This window comes from Ovis canadensis, chromosome 26, assembly GCF_042477335.2.
Source record: "Ovis canadensis isolate MfBH-ARS-UI-01 breed Bighorn chromosome 26, ARS-UI_OviCan_v2, whole genome shotgun sequence".
NCBI classification, from domain to species: domain Eukaryota; kingdom Metazoa; phylum Chordata; class Mammalia; order Artiodactyla; family Bovidae; genus Ovis; species Ovis canadensis.
In genome coordinates, this window is record NC_091270.1 from 50,659,010 (window position 1) to 50,685,552 (window position 26,543).

The 26,543-nt window shown below is 39.8% G+C and overlaps 1 protein-coding gene across 9 annotated transcripts in view; it reads left to right on the forward strand.

The window, feature by feature from the left end:
• Nucleotides 1–6,893: 6,893 nt before the first annotated feature.
• The window catches only part of IDO2 (indoleamine 2,3-dioxygenase 2), a 67,808-nt gene continuing 48,158 nt past the window's right edge, over nt 6,894–26,543 (forward strand). For 4 of the 9 annotated variants that reach the window (XM_069573006.1, XM_069573007.1, XM_069573010.1 and 1 more), the window contains exon 1: nt 6,921–7,383. In XM_069573006.1, coding sequence (XP_069429107.1) covers nt 7,285–7,383 — 99 coding nt within the window. In that variant the 5' untranslated portion in view covers nt 6,921–7,284. Of the gene's footprint in view, nt 7,384–26,543 lie in introns of all 9 variants that reach the window. The other 5 variants (XM_069573012.1, XM_069573014.1, XM_069573013.1 and 2 more) reach the window with 4 other exon arrangements.

Genomic DNA, 26,543 nt, shown 5'->3' on the forward strand with positions numbered 1-26,543 from the left:
TATGCAGGTCAGGAAGCAACAGTTAGAACTGGACATGGAACAACAGACTGGTTCCAAATAGGAAAAGGAGTACGTCAAGGCTGTATATTGTCCCCCTGCTTATTTAACTTCTATGTAGAGTACATCATGAGAAACGCTGGCCTGGAAGAACCACAAGCTGGAGTCAAGATTGCCGGGAGAAATATCAATCACCTCAGATATGCAGATGACACCCCCCTTATGGCAGAAAGTGAAGAGGAGCTAAAAAGCCTCTTGATGAAAGTGAAAGAGGAGAGTGAAAAAGTTGGCTTAAAGCTCAACATTCAGAAAACGAAGATCATGGCATCTGGTCCCATCACTTCATGGGAAATAGATGGGGAAACAGTGGAAACAGTGTCAGACTTTATTTTGGGGGGCTCTAAAATCACTGCAGATGGTGATTGCAGCCATGAAATTAAAAGATGCTTACTCCTTGGAAGATAAGATGTTATGTTAAGCTATGGAAAAGTGAAAGTGAAGTTGCGCAGTCGTGTCTGACTGTCTGCAGCCCCGTGGGCTGTAGCCTCCCAGGCTCCTCCATCCATGGGATTCTCCAGGCAAGAATACTGGAGTGGGTTTCCATTTCCTTCTCCAGGGGATCTTCCCGATCCAGGGATCGAACCCAGGCCTCCCGCATTGCAAGCAGATGCTTTAACCCCTCGGCTATGGAAGCTACGGAAAATTTAAACAATACATGTTCAAAAGTATAATAGCATCTCTATTGTAAGGCCTACCCCGGGGGCCATGATGGGCTGTCCCTCCTTTCCCTCCAGCTTGCGGGGGGAAGTCTCTTACGGAAGGAGCCTCCCAGATTCGGGTACGAATGACAGCACATTTCACCAGCTAAAGCCGCCCCACTCCAGCCACATAAAAGGACCTATCGGCCCGCGATGCCTCGACCTGGCGACCTATTTGAACCCCCGCCGATTAACCTGACCATCCCTCACAACAAACATATAAGCCGCTTCTAACACAGTCCTGTCGCAGGCTTCCTCCACCTGCCTCGTTCAGGTCTGGGAACCCCGCCCGGGAGCGCTTCGCCTTTAAAAAGCCTGTTAGACACTCTTTTGGTGTCCTGGTAGTCTTTACCTAATATCTATTTCTTCCAGATCATAAAGACAATGATTTTGATGTAAGAATTATTTTATATATTTATAATTTTTAAAATCTTACAACAGGTTTTCCCTCAGTATCTTTGTTTCCTGACAATATCAGTAAGTCAGAATAGGAATTATTTTTCTATTTTGTGGTGGTGGTTTTTTAAAGTGTTGGAGGCAGAGTGAATGAGAATGATTGTACTTAAAACAGTCAAGGTGACTCTCATCAGTCAGATTACTGATGACTAATTTCAAGATGATCATCAGAGTAACCTGTGCTTTTTCTGCATGTAGCCCACTCTGTCTACAAATGCTCTAACCCGCTGATTTTGATGCGGGTGTTGGGGGTGGGGTGGAGTCAGTCTTTGGACAGGAGTCTGTCCTCCTGTCCTCCTGTCCCTACACCCAGCTGCTGGCATCCAAAATAAAGCAAACTTTGCTTTCCACCAAAAAAAAAGTTTGTGGTAAGAATACATTTTCCTAGATATGACAATTCGTGAGATGAGTTTTAAAAGATGATTAGTATACTATATGCAAATAAAAGGCTAGAAAAATGCAGGAAGAGAAAGAAGAGTGTTTAAGAATAGCAGCATAGCAAGGTCTACTGAGGAAGCCCACACAGCTCAATATGACTGAAGCATAGAAGAAAAATGGAGATGGATTGATTAAGCTAACTTACGATTGGCTTCCAGGGCCATGCAATAAAAGAATTTCAGTTTATTGTGAGAACAAAAAGAATAATTTTAAGCAGAGAAATGACTTCATTATATTTTTATATTTAAATTCTGTTTAAGTGAAGCATTGCCGAGTATAAAGGAAAGTGAAAGTCACTCAGCCAGGTCCGACTGATCGTAACCCCATGAACTATATAGGCCGTGGAATTCTCCAGGCCAGAATATTGGAGTGGACAGTCTTTCCCTTCCCCAAGATATCTTCCCAACTCAGTGATCAAACCCAGGTTTCCTGAATTGCAGGCTGATTCTTTACCGACTGAGCCACAAGGGAAGCCCATTGTAAAGAAATAAGTATTTAAATGACTCTGGTAGCAGTTGGGGGAAAAATTGTAAGGGTAGGATAAAATAGGGATTGATCATAAAGGCAGGGTAATGAGCTTGTAAAAGTCATCCAAGCCTGCAATGATGGTAAAGTATTAGGGGCTTAGATTTGGGGCAAAGATCAGTTTAAGGATTAGAATATATAATATTTCAGTAGTAAATGGCTATTGAAAACAATGGCAGTGAGATTCAAGATAAGAGAAACGTAAGAAATATTACTGCAGTAGGAGGCGCAAGACCAGAGTTCTGTTGGATGAGATGGAGAGACAACTTTCAGGTCTCCAGCTAGTGAGCTAGAGCCATCTTCATGGACCTTCAGCCCATGTTGTCAGATAGGGTTTTATCTGCAGAAGGGTCCATTCTTGGCTTCACGCTCAACTGTTTCTCTTGTGAAATTCTGAATAATTTTGAACAAGGGACCTTATGTTTTTATTCTTCCCCGGGCCCCACAAATTATACCACCAGTTCTGAAAGATACCATTCACCAAGACATGGAATAGGAGGGAAAGATGAGCCTAGTTCTTATCATCAGAGAATAAGTAATAAGTAAGCCTTGAATTTATCTCTTGGCAGTAGGCTGTCTGCTCAAGACCTTGAACCTTGATGCAGGTTTTCTAAGCGTTTTCCTGGGTCTTCATGAAAAGTATACAGCACGTGTTGGGTGCGTTAAGGTATTTCTTAGGAAGCTTCTACAGTAGTCCAGTAAAGATGTCTAGTAGATGACAGAAGAGATCCAACTAGAAATGAAATGCTGGGAGTCCTCAGCTGAAGATGATGGTTGAACCCTGAAGAGAGATGACCACCCAAGGAGAGGGTAATCAGGACCTGAGCTAGGGAGATCACCAGTGGTAAACTGTAACTATAACAACAAGAGAGGAAAACCCAAAAAGGGAAGCCATGCCTTCATGGTTAAAGGCAACGATTTTGGCTCCAGATGGCTCCAGCCCTGACACGAACACTTACGAAGAAGTATGGCCTTAGGCTCTTACTTAACTTCCCCATGCTTCAGGTTCCTCAGCTGAATGATGGGAATAATAGTGACTCACTTACAGGGCTGTTTGGGAAGGTTAAATCAGATACTCTATGGAAGATGCTTACCTTAGGACTTGGAACAGACGAAAACGATCAGTGAGTGTTAACTGTCAGTTTTTTCTTTTAATACAGTTTTAAATACAGTCCAACCAGAAGGGATACGTTTCATCCAGTTCATTTCAGTCACTCAGTCATGTTTGACTCTTTATGACCCCATGGACGACAGCATGCAAGGCTACCCTGTCCATCACCAACTCTGGAGCCTACTCAAACTCATGTCCATTGAGTCAGTGATGCCATCCAACAATCTCATTCTCTGTTATCCTCCTCTCCTCCTGCTTTCAATCTTTCCCAGCATCAAGGTCTTTTCCGATGAATCAGTTCCTTGCTTCAGGTGGCCAAAGTGATGGAGTTTCAGCTTTGCCATCAGTTCTTTCAATGAATATTTCCTTTAAGATAGACTGGTTTGATCTCCTTGCAGTCCAAGGGACTCTTAAGAGTCTTCTCTAACACCACAGTTCAAAAGCATTAATTCTTCAGTGCTCAGCTTTCTTTATAATCCAACTGTCACATCAATCAATACATGACTACTGGGAAAACCATAACTTTGACTAGATGGACCTTTGTTAGTAAAGTAATGCCTCTGCTTGTTAATATGCTATCTAGGTTGGTCATAGCTTTTTTCCCAAGGAGCAGGTATTTCATAGGAAAGGTCAAAAGGAGAAGAGAGTTTTAAAAAATTAGTAAAGCAAATTGCCAGATGCTTGAACTGTTAATCAGAAAGGACTAAGAAGTTCCATTGAATTTATGAACAAAGGAGTAATTAATGAGCTGTACAGAATCACCTGAGTGTACTGCTGTTTGGGCTGATGGAGTTTGATAACTCAGGTTTTGGACTTATCAACTTGAAACTAAAACTAAGTATAACTGAAATTGTACCAGAAAACATGTAAATCCTAAATACTTCCATTGTGAATGCTTTTTTTCTTTTTCAGAATATTTCTTGGTGCATTTCCAAAAGACCCTAATACCCAGTTTAAGAAAAGGGGAGACTTTGTTGTATACTGAAATTATAATAATTCACCCAAAAGCTGATTATAAAACCCAGGACTCTGAAATGACAAGCCTTACTATTAGCAAAGGAAGATCTTGAACACAGTTTCCTCTTGGTAAGTAAGAAACATATCAAACAAATCTTCATGAGGTCACTGTGTTCCCTACTTCAGAGTACACCTCTGGTCTGGGACTACAATGGAGTTACAGAACAGCACAAACTTCTACTGGGCATCAAGACACCAAATCCAAAAATGAGATGCCAGGAGAGATAACTCATTTCATAAACGTTTATTGAACTCTAGACACTGGGCTTGCTGCTAAAGGCAAATACAAAGTTAGGTTAAATAAGGCTTGGTCAAGGAACTTACAATCTGATAGAAAAGATTAGATAAATACAATGTTTGGATGTCAGTAGCTGTCAAACCAGGTTTGACATGATGCTTGAAACATGATGTAAAAGAGGTTCAATGTGATAGTAGAATTTTGCACAGCTAGAGGGTATTTAGAGGTCAGCTGAAGGACATCCTTGAATGCCAGGCCAAGGACATTCGAAATTTGACTTACAATGAGACGTTCTTAATGATTTTGTGGCAGAACCTGAGATGTTCAGTGACACACAGGTTCCATGGGCCTAGACCTTGGAAGTAAGAAAGGTCAAGATTGAACATGCAGACTGGAGTACATGCACATAGAACTGATGGTTAAGATAAGGTGGAAATACATAACACTGAGGTAGGGAAGTGGTTACAGTAATACTGCAAATATCTATACACCTTGACCTGAAGTGGGAAAAGAAGTCAGTGACTAAAAAAGAAAAGACCCAGTCAGGAAGAGAGGGAAGAAAGCTAGAAAAAAATATATCATATTAAAAATGGATTTCTAGAAAGGGGGAGAACATGAGGAAAATAGTATTTACTGTTACCCATCTGATAAGTGCTTCAGTTAACGTTCCTCATTTATCCACTGAGATAAACATTACTATTTCCTACAGATGTAGAAACAGAAGCTTAAAATTTTAAGCCACTTGTTAAAATAGCCACATAAGCTAATAGGAGATGAGATAGAAATTCCCACTCAGGGAGGCCTGGCAATTGGGCAGAGTGGAAAATTCTGGGCTGAGAGGCAGCAAGTCCAAATTCTAGACCAATTCTGATGGCAACCCCATCAGAATGACATTTGCTAAGTCACTTCCCTCCCACCAACCTCAGGATTTTCTTATGTTTCCTGAGAGTTTGAATTAGATTATGTATTCTATAATGTTCTTTTCACTTTGAGTATTTTGATGTCAAACTTTAATAATGTTACAATAAATTCTTATGAGAATGCAGAGAGAATGGATGAAAAATAGCTAGACCAGCATAAAAAACAAACAAACAAAAACCTGCTCCTTCTTTTTAATCTGAGATTGAATGAAAGGACAAGAAGATAATTCAGCATATACAATTTGATAAATTGCATTTAGGAGGCATAAGAAACTGATCTTTAAAACTGGATGGATATTGGTCTAAGAGGAAGTAGATAGTTTTAAAGGAAAGGAAAGGAAAGTGAAGTCCCTCAGTGGTGTCCAACTCTGCAACCCCATAGCCTACCAGGCTCCTCCATCCATGGGATTTTCCAGGCAAGAGTACTGGAGTGGGTTGCCAATCCCAGTGGGTTGCTGCTTGCGGGCTTCCTCTAATTGCTGTCAGCAGGAGCTACTCTTTGCTGTGGTGCGCAGGCTTCTCGTTTCAGACGCTTCTCTTATTGCAGAGCACAAGCTGTAAGGTATGCAGGCTTCAGTAATTGTAGCACTCAGGCTCAGTAGTTGCTGTTCACGGGCTTAACCACTCTGAGGCATGTGGGATCTTCAGGGAATTGTTACATGAATTATCAGAGCACTTCCTACTCTCAGCTTTTGGACTTATCATAGAGAAGCGGAGGGAGGAGAAGATGTGTAAGGACAAGTCAGCCTCCAAATAAGTTTGTTGACAACCTGGCAACCTAAGTTCAGAGTCCAACTGGACCAAAAGGTAGAATCTTTGGAATTTTCACAGTGCAAATCTATCATCTGGAGCTTATCACTGGGCTCCATGTTTCAGTGAATTCAAACCATCATGGCACCTTTAACAGACAGCCTTTCAGCCTGATCAAGTGAACAGAGAAATAGCTTGGAGACAAAGATACCTCAGCTTTAGTCCATAATTAGTGGAGAGGCAATGGACAGGGTTATTTACATGTGCGTACTTCAGTTTACTAAGCTGTAAAGTAGATCTGGTAGTACCTGGTTCATAGGTAAAGTCACCCATTTTAGAGGTCGATTTTCAAACTATGTTTAATAAACATAGAGGGTTAAACAGATGATACATTAGGCTTTTCTTGAATTTGTTAATATCTGCTACCTTGTTTATCAAACTTCACGAAACATATTCTTTGAGTGTCATTGAAGTTAAAAAAAAAAATTAAACAGTATTTCTTAATGTCATTCAAAGTAATTATAATCTTGGAATACGCTGTTCAAACTACACACAGAACTCTTCCGAGGTTCTAATATGCCCACAGAGTCCTTGCCCCCCTCTACTCATGGCAATCACTGACATGTCTGTCTGAAAATAACTGACTTCTGGTTTTAATAGTTTAAGCCCAAGATCCAGTTGTCAAAGTTCATCATGGAACAGGTTCTGTCAGAGTGTTTGGGATCAACAAAAACTCTTGTTTATGTCCCTTTTTCTAAAGAACAGCAGATTTGTCTCTGGGTTTAAAATCAATCTTCTTGTATACACATGTAAGAATTTGTGTGTGTGTGATGTAATTTTGATGGCCTATTTGTTTTAACCAGCAGTCTTTAGCTGTTTACTCAGCTTTGTGTCAGAGAAAGTCCATGGTAATGTGAAATTTAACCTCAGAGCAAGGTTCTCCCCTGTTCCTGAGATAATTGGACAGCTAAATGCGAGGAGGAAATGCTATTCTGAAGCTCCCTGTGTCTTTGACATATTTGGAGCAGTTGTCTCTTCAGTAGCAGTCTCGGCACAGATACTTCAAACAACATTATGGAGCCTCAAAGTCAGAATTTGAAGACAGCACCATTCTTGACTTTAGGAAGATTTCACATTTCTGAAGATTATGGCTTTCTTCTCCCAAATCCTCTGGTAAGGCTAGGGTCTTAGAGCAAATCAGTATAGTTTTCTTGAGATGCTTATTTGGGTGTTTGTTTGTTTAATGATGTAGTCATTAAGAGAGATGCAACATAAATGCCAAGTCTGTGATGTGGGATGGATAATACAAATAAGTGCAAGTTGCTCAGTTATGTCCAACTCTGCGACCCCATGGACTATACAGTCCATGGAATTCTCTAGGCCAGAATACTGAAGTGGGTAGCCTCTCCCTTCTCTAAGGGATCTTCCCAACCCAGGGATCAAACCCAGGTCTCCTGCACTGCAGGTGGATTCTTTACCAGCTGAGTTACCAGGGAAGCCCAACAATAGTGGAATGGGGAGCCTATCCCTTCTCCAGTGGGTCTTCCTGACTCAGGGATTGAACCAGGGTCTCCTGCATTGCAGGCGGATTCTTTACCAACAATACAAATAAGGCACATGGTGATTACCAGCAAAGGCAAGTGACAGCTACAGCAGGGAGAGAGCAAGTGAAAGGTTTTAATGTCAGGTTGTTTGTTTGTTTGTTTTTTAAATGATTTCCAGTCATTCCAGTGATTTGTGAGCAAATGTGCAGTTATCAAAAAGAGAGAGAGAATTAGATAAAGATCAGTTATATGATCCCTGGGTCTGGAAGATCCCCTGGAGAAGGGAATGGCTATCCCTCCAGTATCCTTGCCTGGAGAGTCCCATGGACAGAGGAGCCTGGTGTGCTACCCTAGTTCATGGGGTCATACAGAGTCAGACATGACCGAGCGACTAAGCACTAGGGCAAGAAATTCAGTTTATCTTGCCTGGCTGCTGCTGCTGCTGCAAGTTGCTTCAGTCGTGTCCAACTCTGTGCAACCCCATAGACGGCAGCCCACCAGGCTCCCTGTCCCTGGGATTCTCCAGGCAAGAACACTGGAGTGGGTTGCCATTTTCTTCTCCAATGCATGAAAGTGAAAAGTAAAAGTGAATTCACTCAGTCATGTCCGACTCTTCACGACCCCATGGACTGCAGCCTACCAGGCTCCTACATCCATGGGATTTCCCAGGCAAGGGTACTGGAGTGGGGTGCCATTGCCTTCTCTGATCTTGCCTGGCTAGTGGCAGAGAAAAAAGAACACAATGGACCTCAGGTGTGTTTGAGGATAGTAGGAGGGATTAGATATTCACAGATATGGCTGTGAAGAGGAAAACGCCTTTGAGAACAAACTGCAACTATTTCTTAATTGTTCTTAATGCAGTTCCTTTTCAACACTGTTTAAATCTTTGAATGTGGTTGAGATAAAAAATGTTAAAACTGCAAGAGTGCTTAGAAACTGAAGACCAGAAGTGGCTTGCTCAAAGTCATATTACTGGAAAAAGCAGAAGTACTCAGGACTCTTGATTTCTTTTTTTCTACTATGTTATAAATAAGGGCCAAGATGACTCAGCTAAAAATCTAGAGACCCAATGTTACAATCACTGCAATCATTTATTAGATGTAATTTTTCCTTCTACGGACCTAATTGGTGATTTAATCATGATTAATGATTGACCTAGAATTTAATGAACTTTTATGGAATTCCTACTTCTAAGTGTGATAGAGGAATGCAGATGAAGATAGGATCTATTTGCTGATCCCCAGTACTACTCTGTAGAGCTGTTAGTTTTGAAATCAAGTCACAGATCTGCAAGAAACTTGAGCATTAATAATGACTCCAGGGTGTTATAACAGATGACCGTTGTGGCCCAGAAAACTGGACTGTGTTCTCTGACCTTGCCACTAGGCTGACCAAGAATGTCCATTTGCTAGAGGCCAAAGGGGATTCCAAGAAGCAGGATTTTCTATGCTAAGCCAGGAAAGTCCTGAACAAACCAGAATACTTGAGTCATCCAAAGTTTTACTCACTAACTCTTGTGACCTAGAATGAATCATCAGCATTGCCTGACCCTCAGTTTTCACAGGCACTGGAAGAGATCTAGCCCCACTCCCACTGGACTCCTGTGAAGCATGGAAGCACTTTCATAAATCCAATGGACTGCTAGAAGCCAATTTGCCTGACCCTCAGTCCAGAGCTTATTCAAAATTTCATTCTGTGTATATAACTTGATTCAGGCACATTAAGATCATCTCTAGTTCACAAGAAAGAGCCAATCTATAGGCCAACACACTCTTATTGGGATTAAATATATACACTGAACTGAGAAAAATAATATTAAAATTATTGGGTTGGCCGAAAAGCTTTTTTGAGTTTTTCAATAACATTTTATGTGTGAACATTGGGTGGGGCCACCATGATTGTATTCCCTTCTTTGCTGTTTCCTTTCTTATAAATAAGAAAACCAGATGGGAAACAATAACAACAAGTGCGTGTGACTCTCTGAGACAATACAAGACCCTGTCTGCCCTGTGGTCTGGTTGATGCATACTCCTTAGAAGAAATTTCCATTCTGGAACTCAGATAGAAATTTGCTGGCAAACTGGCTCTGTTCTCACAGTCATTTGCCAGAGTTCTAAAGATTGCGCGTCTTTGTTTTAGTTTCAATTTTTTCTCCTAAACACCTCCCTTTCTGGGAAGAGGTAGGGGAGAAGTGTTGGCACCAGAATCTGTCTCAGATTAACTCAGCTGAGAATCCCTCACCCATCACCAAATAGCAGTGGTGTCACAACAGGTCACAGATTGAGAAATATCAGCTTGGTTTTGCTAAGGGCTTTGTTTGCTTTTAGGGAAGTGATGGGGTGGCTATTCCATTATGTCAATCAGACCAAAGATGCCCTTCCAGGAAGCTTGGTTGTTTACCATAAATACTTAGAGCATGTGAGTATAATTATGTACCACAGGTAGTAAATATCATTATGTTCCAATGATTTTAATAGCATTTTTAGGTAAAGCTAATAAATACAAGAAATGGTTCTGATTTTTATCAATAACAAAGAAGAAAAGAAAGCACAGTCAAACTAATGAATAAGCAGTCATTCTGGCTCTGCGGAAAGGGGCTGACTTGGTTTAACATACTCTACCTTACTGTTTGTATAAACTCTCAAACGTCTGTAGGGTCTAACATTTCAGTGAGGAAAATGTGTCTCTTTTAGTCCCATAGGAAAGTCACAAAAATTGCTTGCCAGTCATGTAATCTCTGTGTGCATGTGTTTGGGTGGGTGGGTGGGGAGAAATTTTTCTTAAAAGAATTTGAGCAAATCACCTGGACAGAAAAGGAGGGGCCAAGATAGATGATAGCAGATTAGATTGGGGTGAGACCAAGGGAACTCAAATGTTAAGCTCAAGAATTTGGATTTCACACATCTGATAAATGTCTTATGCAATGGCGTGTGAATGTATTCCTAGCAGGTTAAGTGCAGGCAATGTTCTGACAGTGATTCCTGGATTGTGTACCAAAATTAGCTGGGGAGCCTAAATAAATACTGATGCCAGAACCCTAGCAAGGAGTTAAATCAGAACCTCTAGGCTAACTTACTCAGTACTTGTAAGTGACAGAATCTATAAAAGACAGTGGAGGTTCACATGAGCAATGAGGGTTTTTAGAGGTTGTTTTTGGAAAGAAATGTGTGCCTAACTATGAGAAACAGTGAGAAGGGCTTGCGTGCATACTAAGTCACTTCAGTAGTGTCTGACTCTTTGCGACCCCATGGACTGCAGCCCACCAGACTCCTCTCTCCATGGGATTCTTCAGGCAAGAATACTGGAGTGGGTTGCCATGCTCTTCTCCAGGGAATCTTCTGGACCCAGGGACCAAACCTGGGTCTTTTAAGAAAAATAAATATACATATACTCTCCTATAAAAATTTAAAGCACTTGTGAGAAGCAGTGGACTATGTCTGTTTAGAAAGAAGAGTAAAAAAATAATTAACACAGAAGACTATCATTTTTGAATGGAAAGTAGAGGTAGGAAGAAATCTAATATTTCCTTGAGAAAAAACTACCATTATTTGCTAGTATCTGAGCTATATGCCTGACCATGTCAAATGAGATTTGAGGCAATGATGGTTATATTTAGCTTAGTTCAGTTGCTCAGTCATGTCTGACTCTTTGCAACCCTATGGACTGCAGCATGCCAGGCTTTCCTGTCCATCACCAACTCCCGAAGCTTGCTCACACACATCTCCATGCTTTATTTTATTTATTACATATTATATTACATACATATACATGGTTTATTACATACTATATAGCCATATAAATGGCTGTTTTACCAATAGATATATTATTATATCTACTATATTGCAGAGTTACACACAAAGAGATCAGATTTCGGAACACTGAATGTAGATTAATAAAGAAAGGTGAATTTGGGGGTGGGGAGGGTTGGACAAGATGTGGATTTCCATGCCAAAGTTAAGAAACCAAGAGAAAGGTGAGGCAAGCCGATGGGGAAGTAGTTGGACAATGGGGATAAAAATGGGGAAAAAAAGGCCAAAATGGTCCTAGAAATTGGAATCTGAAACAACAAAACCTCTCAGAGTTTTTCACCCTCAGGGTATCGAAGCTTAAGACAATACGGGGGGAGCTGAGCTGAGTCATCTAAGAAAGGATGAAAAAAATCATGCATCAGGGAAATTACATATCTGCTATTCTCAATCAAAATGAGGCTCTGGAAGAGAATTAATTTCCTAGGGTTGATGTCAAAATTACCAAAAACATGTCGGTGGCTTAAAGCAAGAGAAATGTTCTTTCTTAGACTTCTGGAGGGAAGAAGTCTGAAATTAGGGTGTTGGCAGCACATTCCTGCCCCAGCAAAGTCTCTCAGGGAGAATCCTTCTTGGCCTCCTCCATCTTCTTGTGGCGTCCTTGCTCCCAGCAGAAGGACTCCACTCTCTGCTCCATCTTCACGTGGCCTTCTCTGCTCTGCAATCTTCCTCCCTCTCTCCCCGTCTTCTCTTATAAGGACACATGTCATCACATCCAGGCTTCCCAGGTGAAGTTAGTGGTAAAGAACCTGCCTGCCAATGCATGAGACATAAGAGACGTGGGTTTGGTCCCCTGGGTCGGGAAGATCCCCTGGAGGAGGGCATGGCAGTCTGCCCACTCCAGTATTCTCACGTGGAGAATCTCATGGACAGAGGAGCCTGGTGGGCTACCATCCACATCATCGCAAAAGAGTCAGACAGGACTAAAGCGACTTAGCACACATCATCACATCCATGCTAATCCAAGGTGTTCTTATCTTGTGGTGCCTAACTAAATGATATCAGCAGAGACCCATTTCCAATTAAGGTCACATTCACAGTTTCCAAGTAGACATGTCTTTTGGGGAGAAAAGGGTTGGCACAAGCCATTCGGCTCACTATAGGAAGTGAAGCAGAAAGATGAACAGTTACAGAAAGAGAGATCCTGGGTGATGGAAACCAAAGTCTTGTTAAGTTTTTTTTTTTTTTAATAATTATTGATCAATTGATTTTTTTTTTTTTGGCTGCGGTGGGCTTCACTGCTGTGAGAGCTTTTCTTTAGCTGTGGCAAGTGGGTTTCTCCTTGTGGCGGCCTCTCTTACTGTGGAACACAGGCTCTAGGGTGCTCAGGCTTCAGTGGTTGCAGTCCTCAGCATCTAGAGCACAGGCGCAAAAGTTGTGGTGCACAGGCTTAGCTGCGTCACCGCAACTGGGATCTTCCCAGACCAAGGATTGAACCCATGTCTCCCGCATTGGCGGGTGGATTCTTTACCACTGAGCCACAAGGGAAGCCCCAAAGGTTTGTTTTGCCCTGAGATCCCCAGAGCTGACCAGACAGGAGGGTAAATGGCAATAAAATGTGAAGGTACAAAACACAAAATGATCAAGGAAGGACGAGGGGACAGTTAAATATTGACTGGTTTTGTCAGTGGATCATTAACTTGTGTTCACCACTCTATGATCTCAATGTTCTGAAAAAACTGAAGAATATTCACATGCTCTGCTGAAAATTGTAGCTTTAAGATGAGAGAAAAGCTGGAATATGAGAAAACATCTTATGAGCCAAGGGTAGACAGCTAAACTAGCCCACATGAGCTCAAAGTCCAGCCTTGTTTTTCAAATGTGAGCACAGTAATCAGGTGACCACAGTTATATGGGAAAGCAGTCTCCATGTCAGAAAATTTGGAAAACTCAGCAGTGGCCACAGGACTGGAAAAGGTCAGTTTTCATTCCAATCCCAAAGAAAGGCAATGCCAAAGAATGCTCAGACTAGGGCACAATTGCACTCGTCTCACATGCTAGTAAAGGAATGCTCAAAATTCTCCAAGCCAGGCCTCAGCGATACATGAACCATGAACTGCCAGATGTTCAACCTGGTTTTAGAAAAGGCAGAGGAACCAGAGATCAAATTGCCAGCATCCCCTGGATCATCAAAAAAGCAAGAGAGTTCCAGAAAAACATCTATTCCTGCTTCATTGGCTATGCCAAAGCCTTTGATGTGTGGATCATGAGAAACTGTGGAAAATTCTGAAAGAGATGGGAACACCAGACCACCTGACTTGCCTCTTGATAAACCTGAATGCAGGTCAGGTACAACAGTTAGAACTGGACATGGAACAACAGACTGGTTCCAAATAAGGAACAGAGTACCTTAAGCTTGTATATTGTCACCCTGCTCCTTTAACTTATATGCAGAGTACATCATGAGAAATGTCAGGCTGGATGAACCACAAGCTGCAGTCAAGATTGCTGGGAGAAATATCAGTAACCTCAGATATGCAGATGACACCAGTCTTATGGCGGAAAGTGAAGAACTAAAAAGCCTCTTGATGAAAGTGAAAGAGGAGAGTGAAAAATTTGGCTTAAAACTCAACATTCACAAAACTAAGATCATGGCATCTGGTCCCATCACTTCATGGCAAATAGATGGGGAAACTGTGGAAACAGTGGTTGACTATTTGGGGCGGGGGTGGGGGCTCCAAAATCACTGCAGATGGTGATCGCAGCCATGAAATTAAAAGATGCTTACTCCTTGGCAGGAAAGTTATGACCAATCTAGACAGCATGTTAAAAAGCAGAGACATTACTTTGTCAACAAAGCTCTGTCTAGTCAAGGCTACGGTTTTTCCAGTAGTCATGTATGGATGTGAGAGTTGGACTATAAAGAAAGCTGAATGCAGAAGAATTGATGCTTTTGACCTGTGGTGTTAGAAGAGACTTTTGAGAGACCCTTGGACTGCAAGGAGATCCAACCAGTCCATCCTAAAGGAAATCAGTCCTGGTTGTTCATTGGAGGGACTGATGTTGAAGCTGAAACTCCAATACTTTGGCCACCTGATGCAAAGAACTGACTCATTTGAAAAGACCCTGATGTTGGGAAAGATTGAAGGCAGGAGGAGAAGGGGACGACAGAGGATGAGATTGTTGGATGGCATCACTGACTCGATGGACATGAGTTTGGGTAAACTCTGGGAGCTGGTGATGGACAGGGAGGCCTGGCGTGCTGCAGTGCATGGGGTCGCAAAGAGTTGGATACGACTGAGCAACTGAACTGAACTGAACTGTCCTGTATAAATATTGTGAAAGTGAAAGTGAAGTTGCTCAATCGTGTCCAACTCTTTACAACCCTGTGGACTGTAGCCTACCAGGCTCCTCTGTCCATTGGATTTTCCAGGCAATATTACCGGAGTGGATTGCCATTTCCTTCTCCAGGGGATCTTCCCAACCCAGGGATTGAACCCAGGTCTCCCGCATTGTAGACAGACGCTTTACCGTCTGAGCCACCAGGGAAGTCTGTATTGGAATATAATTGCATTGCAATGTTGTGTTTGTTTTTGCAGTAAAAAAATGCAAATTATCCATATATATGTACATATATATGTGTGTGTGTGTATATATATATATATATATATATGTATGTATATACATATATATCCCTTTCCTTTAGAGCCGCCCACACACACCCCAATCTCACCCCTCTAGGTCATCATAGAACAGCAGGCTCGGCGCCCTGTGCTACAGCAGTCTCCACTAGCTATCGATTTTAGTAGCTATCGATTTTAGTAGCTATCGATTTTAGTAGCTATCGATTTTAGTAGCTATCGATTTTACCAGCTATCAGTTTTATGCATAGTAGTATATATACATCAGTCCTACTTTCTCAGTTTGTCCCATCCTCTCTTTCCACTGCTGTGTCCATAAGTCCATTCTCTGCATCTGTATCTCTATTCCTTCCCTGCAAATAGGTTCATCAGTACCATTTTTCTAGGTTCCATACATACTTATTAATATACTGTTTTTGTTTTCCTGACTTACTTCACTCTGTGTAATAGATTCTATATTCTTGCATGTCTGTTCAACTGACTCATATTTGTTTCTTTTTATGGCTGAGTAATATCCCATCGTATATACATACCACAACTTCTTTATCCATTCATCTGTCAATGGACACCTAGGCTGGTTCCATGTCCTGGCTATTATAAATAGTGCTGCAATGAACAATGGGGTACATATGTCTTTTTGAATTATGATTTCCTCAGGGTATATGTTGAGTAATGGGATTGCTGGATCATACAGTTGTTTTATTCCTAGTTTTTTAGGGAACCTCCATACTGTTCTGCATACTGGCAGTATCAACTTACATTCCCACCAACAGTGTAAGAGGGCTCCCTTTTCTCCACATGCTCTCCAGCATTTATTGTTTGCAGATGTTTTGATGATGGCCATTCTGACCAGTGTGAGGTGATACATCATTGTGGTTGTCGTTCACATTTCTTATAATGAGCAATGTACATCTTTTCATGTTTTTGTTGGCCAACTGTATGTCTTCTTTGGAGAAATGTCTGTTTAGGTCTTCCACTCATTTTTTAATTGGCTTTTTTGTTTTTCCAATATTGACCTGTATAAATCTAAAAGGATAATCTAGAATCATTTTTCTGAAACTGTGGGTTGTGGAGTGGGGAGATGGAAGAGGAGTAAAGATGTGTTCCTATGGATGCATAAATGCTGAGATGTTTAGTATTGTGTTTCTAATCTCTGACTAGATATAGAAAGAAATGTTTTATATCACACAGATAATTTGCAGTGTAAAAACATTTTCCATTAAAAAGATTTTAGTTTCCTTCTTTTTTCCAACTCAGGTCTTTGAATCTTTGGGAAATTATTCTCTGGGATTCATGAAAATTATTCCTTAAAGGCAATTTTATACATTGCTTTAGTTGAGTAACAGTAGATGATTAACATTACAAATTCTGGTTAACAGCACCGACAATACTATAATAGTCACTTTGATGTGAATTTGAAGTCTAGATAAATCTCTTACTAGTTTTAAAACTAGCAAGTCATATTTGCTCTCTTTTTACCTGCTTTGCTTGTGTAAAGATAACATGTCATGGGCATATGAGGAGGATCAAATTAAGAAAACCCCTCATAATGCTGACACTCTGTAATTTCAGTCTGAAACTAAAGACTAAGCCAGGCCCAGCTCCAGGTCCTGTTGACAACAGGATAAGTTTCTACTATATAATATAGATTTTCTAAATCATGACCAATTTGAGAAGGAATATTTTATCATATTTCATACCACAATTATATCAATATTTATGAAATTATGTCCTAATTTGATTTTGAAGCATATAATTACCATAATTATCTCCCAACTGCTTTTAATCACAACTTAAGACCCCATTATTGATAAAAATATTCTTTCAATTATATATAATATCAGGTCAATATGTACTATAAATTGACCATCCTCTGCTTGAAATCTTACTTCAAACTCCTTTTATTGAATATTTATTTTATTATTAATCTTTAGAAATTAGGAGACTACTAAAATTCAGTGGCGCATCATTAGTGACAAGATTTTTTATGAAAAAAAATTTAAATGTGACTATTTTGTTACCAACTTAATAAATTCATATCAAGTTCATATTTGAAGATTCTTAAAAGTAGGAAATTGATTATTCATAACTCTACAAAAAATCAATATACCTTAGGTATCTGGGGATAATTTATCTAAGGGTGTATATGTTTGGCTATGTATTTGTCTGTATATATATGTGTGTCTATATGTTTGCAAAGCTGCAAAGTTGTACTTCTATTGCATATCTAAACCTGCATTGTGTGTTTTTAATGCAATGCTATAAAATAAAACTGCCTGAAATTAATCAGTCTTAACAATATAATTTTAATGGTTTCATTAAATCCTATTTGCATGATAAAACATTGCAATTTAATGGCATTAGACATTTTGGTTAATTTTAATTTTCCCTCTATAAATACAGCCAATATATGAAACTTCTGATGGTTTAATTCAAACCAAGTCATTCCCACAAAAATTGCTTATCTTGTTCCTAAAATTAACTTGTAATCACGAGCTAATTTTGAGGACATTTGCTTAGGAAGCTTCCCAATTCTTCATTCTAGCCTCTGGGCATTCACTCTCTCTAGTGCGAGATTAATGTACCTCCCGGAGCTAATTCACTATTTCTTCAGGTTTTTTTGCTGAAATTTTTTTTATCATTTTGGCCTACTGCATATTTTTGTACTACTTTTAATGTTTCAGAACACTTAGTTTACAGATGTGAATTAATGTGAACTCTCTGCTCCCAGCCTAGAAAACAATTTTGATGAGGATGAGACCAGAACAAAAGATACAGTTCCCCTAGGTGGATGAATCAATTTGTCACCAATGAAAAATTTTAATTCTTGTCCAATCTTCATCATAGAAATGCCTGAGCTCTTATTCTAAATGGAGACAGGTGGGCAGAGATGGTGAACCCCTCTCTGTAGCAGCTGCTGCCCAAAGCCACAGAACCTCAGTCCCAAATCTGTTTACATCCTCCAGAAAAAAAAAAAGAAAGAAACAGTTAAAAAAAAAAAAAAGAAAATTTATCATTGCCAAGTTCTGCCTTGGAGGGCATTTTAATATCCATTTATTGTTACTTTTGGGCATCCCTGGTAGCTCAGATGGTAAAGAATCCACCTACAGTGTGCGAGACCTAGATTTGATCCCTGGATTGGGAAGATCCCCTGGAGAAGGAAATGGCAACCCACTCCAGTATTCTTGCCTGGAGAATCCCCATGGACAGAGGAGCCTGGTGGGCTACAGTCCAAGGAGTCACAAAGAGTTGGACATGACTGAGCAACTAAGCACAGCACATTGTTACTTTGGCATGCTCTCAAACAACTTATCAAAATATTCTTTCTAAACCTTTTCTATACTTTTTCTTGGCTTTTCTGATTTTATGTATCGTAACAACTGTCCAGGGGCCTCCCTGGCAGCTCAGTGATAAAAAATCTACATGCAGTGCATGAGATGTGGGTCCAGTCCCTAGGTGGGGACGATCCCATGGAAGAGGAAATGATAACTCACTCTAGTCTTCTTGCCTGGGAAATCTCACAGACAAAGGAACTTGGCTAGCTCCAGTTCATGGGGTTGCAAAAGAGCTGGATATGTCTTAGCAACTAAAAGACAACAACAACTTTCCAGTGTCAAAATATACTCACAGTAATGCCAAAATTGGGTTGGTCTTTTATACTAATGAATTCAGCTTGATAATATTTTATTTAAGAATTACCTTTTTGTATTCATACACCGCACTAGTGTTAAAGGTTTCAGGGGTTAGTCCTGAGAGTCTGTTATCTTCACAAATTGCATTAAGTGCTTTCTCATCTTCATCTATTCTCTGGAACAGATAATATATCATCATTCTTAAGAAAGGACAGATTTTAGGTGATAAGTTTTTAATTATATTTTTCATTTCCTCTATGCTTATTGGTCTAGAAGCTTATTTCACCTAGAAGATTTCATACTTCTAGGTGAAAAAAGAACAAACAAAAAACGACCTTTTACAGTTTTTCACTTGGGGTTTCAATTTAGATTTTCAAAGTATTAGCAAAATTTATTGATATAATTCTTCTATATTTCATTAAGAATGGAATTTTTTTTAGTTCCTATGCTAAGTCACTTCAGTGGTGTCCAACTCTGTGCGACCCGATAGACAGCAGCCCGCCAGGCTCCCCCGTCCCTGGGATTCTCCAGGCAAGAACACTGGAGTAGATTGCCATTTCCTCCTCCAATGCACCAAAGTGAAAAGTCAAAGTGAAGTCTCTCGGTCGTGTCCGACCCTCAGCCTACCAGGCTTCTCCATCCATGGGATTTTCCAGGCAAGAGTACTGGAGTTGGGTGCCATAGTTATTTTATAGTAGTAACTATTATTTAGTGAGTGTTCACTTTGTACTAGACCTGTGTTAACCTTAGCTACATATTTTGTAATTGAGTCTTGCAGTAATCTTCATTATTCTCTAATGACTCCTGGGAACAAATTCATCCCTGTCTCTGAAATCTCTCTCTCGGCTGCTCACCTTTCTCTTTTCCACCCTAGTGCAATCCACCACCATTTCTTCCTGGACTGTTGCTTTGTAACCTGTCTTTATTTCCCCTGTTGCCCAACTGTAATACATACCCTGCATGGCAGTCAGAGTGACCCTTAAATTTAAAAAAATCAAACCACGTAACTCCTCTCTTTAAAACAAAATCCTGTAGTTTGGTGTATCCTCAGAGGCTGCTCATGCTGCCTACCCATCTCTTCAAAGTCATCTAATATTTTTGTCTCCTCTTTACTTGGCAGCTATGTCACACCAGCCTCTTTCCATTTTTCCAGTCTTTTATTTCCCTAAAAATCTCTTTCAAATTCTACTCAGTCCAATAGATCACATTCTAATTTTTATAATACTAATAGTATCATCCAACTTTTCCTTACGGACATTTGAATGGTTTAATTTCACTTAAACTTTAAAAAAAATTTTTTTTTTTCGCTTTCTGTACTATTTTCTTAACCAGAAGCTGATTTCGTGAACCAGTATAATACAGTTTATGTTTCTATAAAATACATGACATCTATAAAATCTGTTCTTTTTTAGATTATAAATGTATTAAGAAGAACTATCCAAAGCAGAATGAAAGGAGGGCTGAGTTTTAGTCAATATCACCTGGAGCCCTGTCTAATTAGCAATTTCACTTTAGGATTACTTACTTACCTTCCTTAAGAACTATGCTCCTTTTTTGACATGCTGCTTACTATTGAGTAGGACTGAATCTCTGAAATCACATGTTAACTTGCAAATTTTTGCTCAAAAGAGCTGCAAGTGATTTCTGTTGAGTAGAAAATAGAACCCTAAAGTTTGTGACGGTTGTGCCACAGAAGACATTAACCCATTACCATGTCTTTTAACTTAGCAATTATTTTTTTAGCATTCGTTTTTTTAAAACTCTAAACACTTTAGTCTATCAAATGCTTTTGAAGGAACTTGGCCATCCTGCTGAGTTTCTCATTAATAAACTAAATTTATTTTGGACATGCGTTTCATATTTGCGTGAGTCATATTTCAACTTTTGAAAACTATACTTTGACAGATATAAAAGTCCAGAAAAAGAATAATATCAAATAGGAAACTGGAAAAAAAAATAGAAAAGAAGGCCACAGATTTTATTATTTCTGTCCATCCAATTTCTGGGTCTCCTTGTCACTGGAATAAGGGGAAGAAAAACATGTCAAGTTTCTCTGGACTTCTTATTCCCTTGCACTAAACATCTCACCATTCTCCATGTGTTTACTCTCAGGAGGTGCTGGAAAGTACACTGAACTTTGAGTCAGAAGTGGTTTGGCCTGACCACCAACGAGATGCATAACCTTGGGAAAGTTACTTTATTTCTCTGGCTTGAACTTCCTCTATTTTGAAAGTGCACTAATGAGATAATCAATCCTAACTCACAACACAAGTGTAGATAGATTAAAGAAGTAAGCATCAACAGTTAAACTAGAAATATTCTAAAAAGAAGTAATATTGGGACAAAAAGAACTTTCTAAGTATAACCGAAAACCCAATGCATAAATGAAAATGCTGGCTCACTTGACTACTCTGATATGAATGGCAGTTTCATACCTGCACCCAAAATGCAATGACAAAGCATAAGACAAGATATTCAAACTCATCAAAAATTACAGAAATGTAAACAATACAATGATAACATGCAAAATTTCTGGAAAACCACACAAACTTCCGAGGGTCATTACTGCTAGATGAGAGGATGAGAACAAGAGTAATTTTACTTTCCACCTTCTAAATTCTGTGCTTTTTGACTGTTTTGCCATCAACATTGACTACATTATTTTAATCATCATTTTTGAGAAAGGAATCTTTTTGATGCTTATTTTATTATTAAATATTAAAATAACTATAGAATTTTAGTGCAAAGAATCCAATGTATGTAGCTTTAAAAATAACCACAAAAATGTTTGGTAATGCTCAACCTTGTTAGAATCATAAATAAACTGACACTCCCATTATATATTACATATTATATAAATGCAACTATCAATTCATGTAACTTTTCTGTAAGAAAACCAAGTAGTAGCTCTCAACCATTCCACGTGCAAAAATCTTTCATTCAGTAAATCCACATTTATAAATTTATCCTGTTAATGAGACAATACCTAAAAATGCACATACAGGAATGACTGTTTCAGATTTGTTAATGATGGCCAAAAATTGTAAGCAATTACCAATATTCATTCATAGCACGTTAGGACTGTCTGTAGGTGTTGAAACAGATGTGATAGAGAAGTATTAACTAACACCAAAAGGGATGCTGTGTAGAGAAATACTCATCAGCTGGTCCTGCCCCCAACACTGTAACTTAAAAAAGAATCTGGCAGTCAGAAAGTAATGAAAATAATTCAATATTTTATTCAGCTGCTAGAGGAAAAACCCGCAGGAAGGGTGGGTACTTAACAAAAAAAGTTATTTGTTTATTTAAGTTTTATTTTTGGTTGCTCTGGGTCTTCACTGCTGTGCGTGGGCTTCCTCTAGTTGCAGGGAGTGGGGAACTGTCCTTCCTTGCAGGGTGCTGACTTTCTATCATCATGGTGGCTTCTATTGTTGTGGAGTACAGACTCTAGGCACCCAGGCTTCAGCAGTCACAGGGCATCAGCTCAGATGCTCCTCAGCATGTGGAATATTCCCGGATCAGCAATCAAACCCATGCCCCCTGCATTAACAGGTGGATTCTCAACCACTAGACCACCAAGGAAACCCTGGTGGGTACATTTTTAATGGATTGTAAACTAGCTTTAACATCCTTCCTCCCTTCACTTTTGAGGTCCCCACATCAGTGGTTTTCAAACTTTTGGTTACATTAGCTTCACGTACAGGGCTTGCTAAAACACAGAGGCTGGGTCCCAGCCCTGAGTTTTGGGTTCAATATGTCTGGCGAGGAGTCCCCCAAATTTGCATATCTAACAAGTTTTCACATCATCCCAGTGCTGCCGGACGGGAACTGCATTTGGAGAACCCAGAGGTTCTCAAAGCTCAGTGTTTTCTTATATTTGCGGGGTGATACGGGAGTCCAAACACTTGAACTGTTTAAAGAAGGGAGAGGATGAAAAAGAGGAAGAAGGGTAAGAAGCATCTAGGAGTCTAAGGGGAAAGGAGGTATTAAAGAATAGAGGGTGGCTTAGATTGAGGAACAATGGAGTATTTAAAGATTTCAATGCAAGCCCAGAAATAAAAATCCAGGATGCTGTATATATTATTATGTTATATTATATATTATAATATAATTATATATTATAATATAGTATAGTAATTATTATACTAATATATAATTTATATGTGTAATTATAATTATTTATATATATATATGTATGTATATACATATATATATATAACTGAGTTCAGTGCCTGGTGTGAGAACTACAATCTCACAGGATGTGTCACATGATTTGTGGGATTGTAGTTCCCACACGAGGTATTAAACTCAGGTCACCAGTGTGAAAGTACCAAGTCCTAACCACATGGAATTCCCCAGGGTGCTTTAATTCTCAGACTATAAACCCTTTTCTAGGTACCAAAGAAAGAAAGCCAGAGGTGATGACTGACTTACAGCTTTTTCTCAAGCCCATTTTAAAAAGACCTCTTGAATACTATGAGTCTCCTTCTGTGATTTCCTTTGAAAATATTATATTCCCTTGTCTCTGTTGCTGCATTCAATTGTTGTTGGTAAAACAGGAGAAAAACGAGTTGCCAGTTCAGAGTCAGTTACCCGTAAATCTCTCTGCCTCTGTGAGTGTGAGCATTCTCGACTCCACCCCCCTCTGTAAATCCCCAAACCTGGGTCAGTTATCAGCTTTCTTCAATTCTGCGTCACTGCTAGGGAAAATGACCATTATGCTTATAAGTGTTTTTCACTCTGGGAGACTAGGGGAGTGTAGTGGACTCTACCTTGAGAAATTGAGGAACAGAGTGAAGAATACATGAACAGAAAATGGTACAGTTTCTTCTTTGTGAATACCCGTATTGTTGGGGCCCTGGGCAAGTCACCCCTGAATATGCCTCACTCATATTGATTATTTGTCTTCTGTTCTTTACATTCTTTTTTTTTTTTTGATGTGGCCTACTTTTAAAGTCTTTCTTTAATTTTGTTACCATATTGCTTCTGTTTTATGCTTTGACTCTTTGACTACAAAGCATGTAGGATCTTCATTTCCCAACAAGGGCTTGAAGCCACACCACCTGCGTTGGAAGGCAAAATCCCAACCACTGGACCAGCAGGGAAGTCCTTCATAGTGATTATATTGAACTAAAGTTACTAAAGAAACAGTCAGGGTGGGAAGTGGGAGGGAGGATCATATATATACCCATGGCTGATTCATGTCGACATATGGCAGAAACCAACACAATATTGTAAAGCAATTATCCTCCAATTAAAAGCAAATTTTAAAAAATAAAAGAAAAAGACCATTTAAAAACAGAAAGAAACAGTAAGTTCAAATGGAACTTTGACCCTCTTTTCTGTCTCCCTAGAATCAGGAAATAAATCTCTCCTATGAAAGATGCCCTCCTTGCATATGGAAATAGGAAGACACCCTTATCACTATAGGCAGGGAATTTGAGCCTAGAAGCCTAAATAAATAAAACCCTGTTAGTTCTTTAATTGATGACCCCAGGACAAGACTGAATACATTTCTTCACTAAATTCCTGAAGCCCAAGGTTCATTGTCTTGTCCATTCATCACAGATTTATCGTTACTTTGTCTAAAAAGAATAAAAGTTGCCTGCTATGGTCACTTCTCAGATCCCATTTCTTCGGTCCCATTTCTAATAGTCTGTATGCACAAGCTATTAATAACATTCCTTTCTTTTTCTCCTGTTAATCTGTTTTGTGTCAATTTACTGTGAGTCCAGACTCAAGAACTTAGGAAAGGTAGAGGGGAAAATTTCCCCCCCTGGACAATATCTATATTAAAAATTTTTAATTATGAAATTATGATAATCTGGTATAATTTGAGAAAGCTACAAAAGGGTGCCCCAATTTGTCCTGAATTGATAGAAGATAGAAATCAGAGGATTAAATAAAGTCTATAATTTTCACAGGTTGTGCATTGGATGTTAAATTCACCCAGTTTTATTTTACTTTCTGACAAATAAGTGACTTATTGGTAACTTATAGACCTACAGCTCTCCAAACTAATTGTTTTCAAACTTCCCTGGGTTTTTTAAGTCATGGTACTGCATTATAATATACCTACTATGCATTGTGATATATTTGTATTTTGTGTTTAATTTCCTGTTCTCCTTCTCCTATAATGAATTTAACACGCACCTCTCTCCTCAAATTATACAACCTGACTCTACACTACCGTTTGCTGAGAAATTAAGTTCATAAGACATGAATGCCTTCATACTTCAGACTTTCTTGTTCTCTTTAGTTAAAAAAAATTATTGATTTTTATTTTGGGCTGTGCTGGGTCTTCGTTGCTGCTCGGGATTTTCCTAGTTACAGCGAGCGGGGCCTACTGTCTCCTTGTGTTGCGCAGGCTTCTCTTGCTGTGGCTCTAGGACGTGTGGCTCAGTAGTTGTGGCTCCCCGGCTCTGGAGCACAGACTCATCAGTTGTGGCACATGGACTTAGTTGCTGTGAGGCATATGGGAACTTCCCAGACCAGGGATGGAACTCTGTCTCCTGCATTGGCAGACAGATTCTTTACCACTAAGCCACCAGGGCAGCCCTCCTATTCCTTTAACTATGTTCCATCGGGGCTCTTTCTCTCCTCCTCCCCTTCCTCATGATTCTTTTCTTTTTTATTTCCTCTCTTCTTTTTCTTTAGTCTGTGCTTCTTGAGTAGCAGACTGTAAACCCACTCACATCGTTTATTCTTCAGTGGAAACAGCTCTCAAACACAAACTTCCCCCTTGTTAATGCCCTATGTTGTTGTTTCATCGCTAAGTCATGTCTGACTCTTTGCGACCCCATGCACTGTAGCCTACCTGGCTTCTCTACTCATGGGATATTCCAGGCAACAATACTGGAGTGGGTCGCCATTTCCTTCTCAAGGGGATCTTCCTGACCCAGGGATTGAACCTGCGTCTCCTGCTTTAGCAGGCAGATTCTTTACCACTGAGCCACCTGGGAAGCCCTAATACCTTATGGTGCTCCCAAAAAAGTAATTCACGTATTCAGTCTCTATGCTTTTACCTCTTCAGCACACTGTACTCAAACCCTGTTTCCATGACCCCGATCTGAATTGGTGTATATGTCTTAGTGATGTTTCAGTCTTTATTTTAAATAGGGAACCTTACTTAAAATGATGAATTTGGCCATTTGATAGATAAATCGCTGTTGTTGTTCGCTCACTCAGTCATGTCCGACTCTTTGAGACTCCATGGACTGCAGCAAGTCAGACTTCCTCGTTCTTAACCATCTCCCAGAGTTTGCTCAAACTCATGTCCATTGAGTCAATGATACCATCCAACCACCTAATCCTCTGTTGCCTCCCTTACCCCCTGCCTTCAGTCATTCCCAGTATCAGGGTCTTTTCCAGTGAGTCAGCTGTTCACATCAGGTGGCCGAAGTATTGGAGCTTCAGCTTCAGCATGAGGCCTTCCAATGACTATTTCAGGTTGATTTCTTTTAGGATTGACTAGTTTGATCTCCTTGCAATCCAAGGGACTCTCAAGAGTCTTCTCTAGCAACCAGTTCAAAAGCATCAATTCTTTGGCTCTCAGCCTTTTTGTTGTTGTTGTTGGTTATCTATTTTTTTCTTCTGTTTTAAAATTTTATTTTTACTTTATTTTCCTTTACAATACTGTATTGATTTTGCCATACATTGACATGAATCCACCACGGGTGTACATGAGTTCCCAATCCTGAACCCCCCACCCACCTCCCAGCCCATACCATCTCTCTGGATCTTCCTCGTGCACCAGCCCCAAGCATCCTG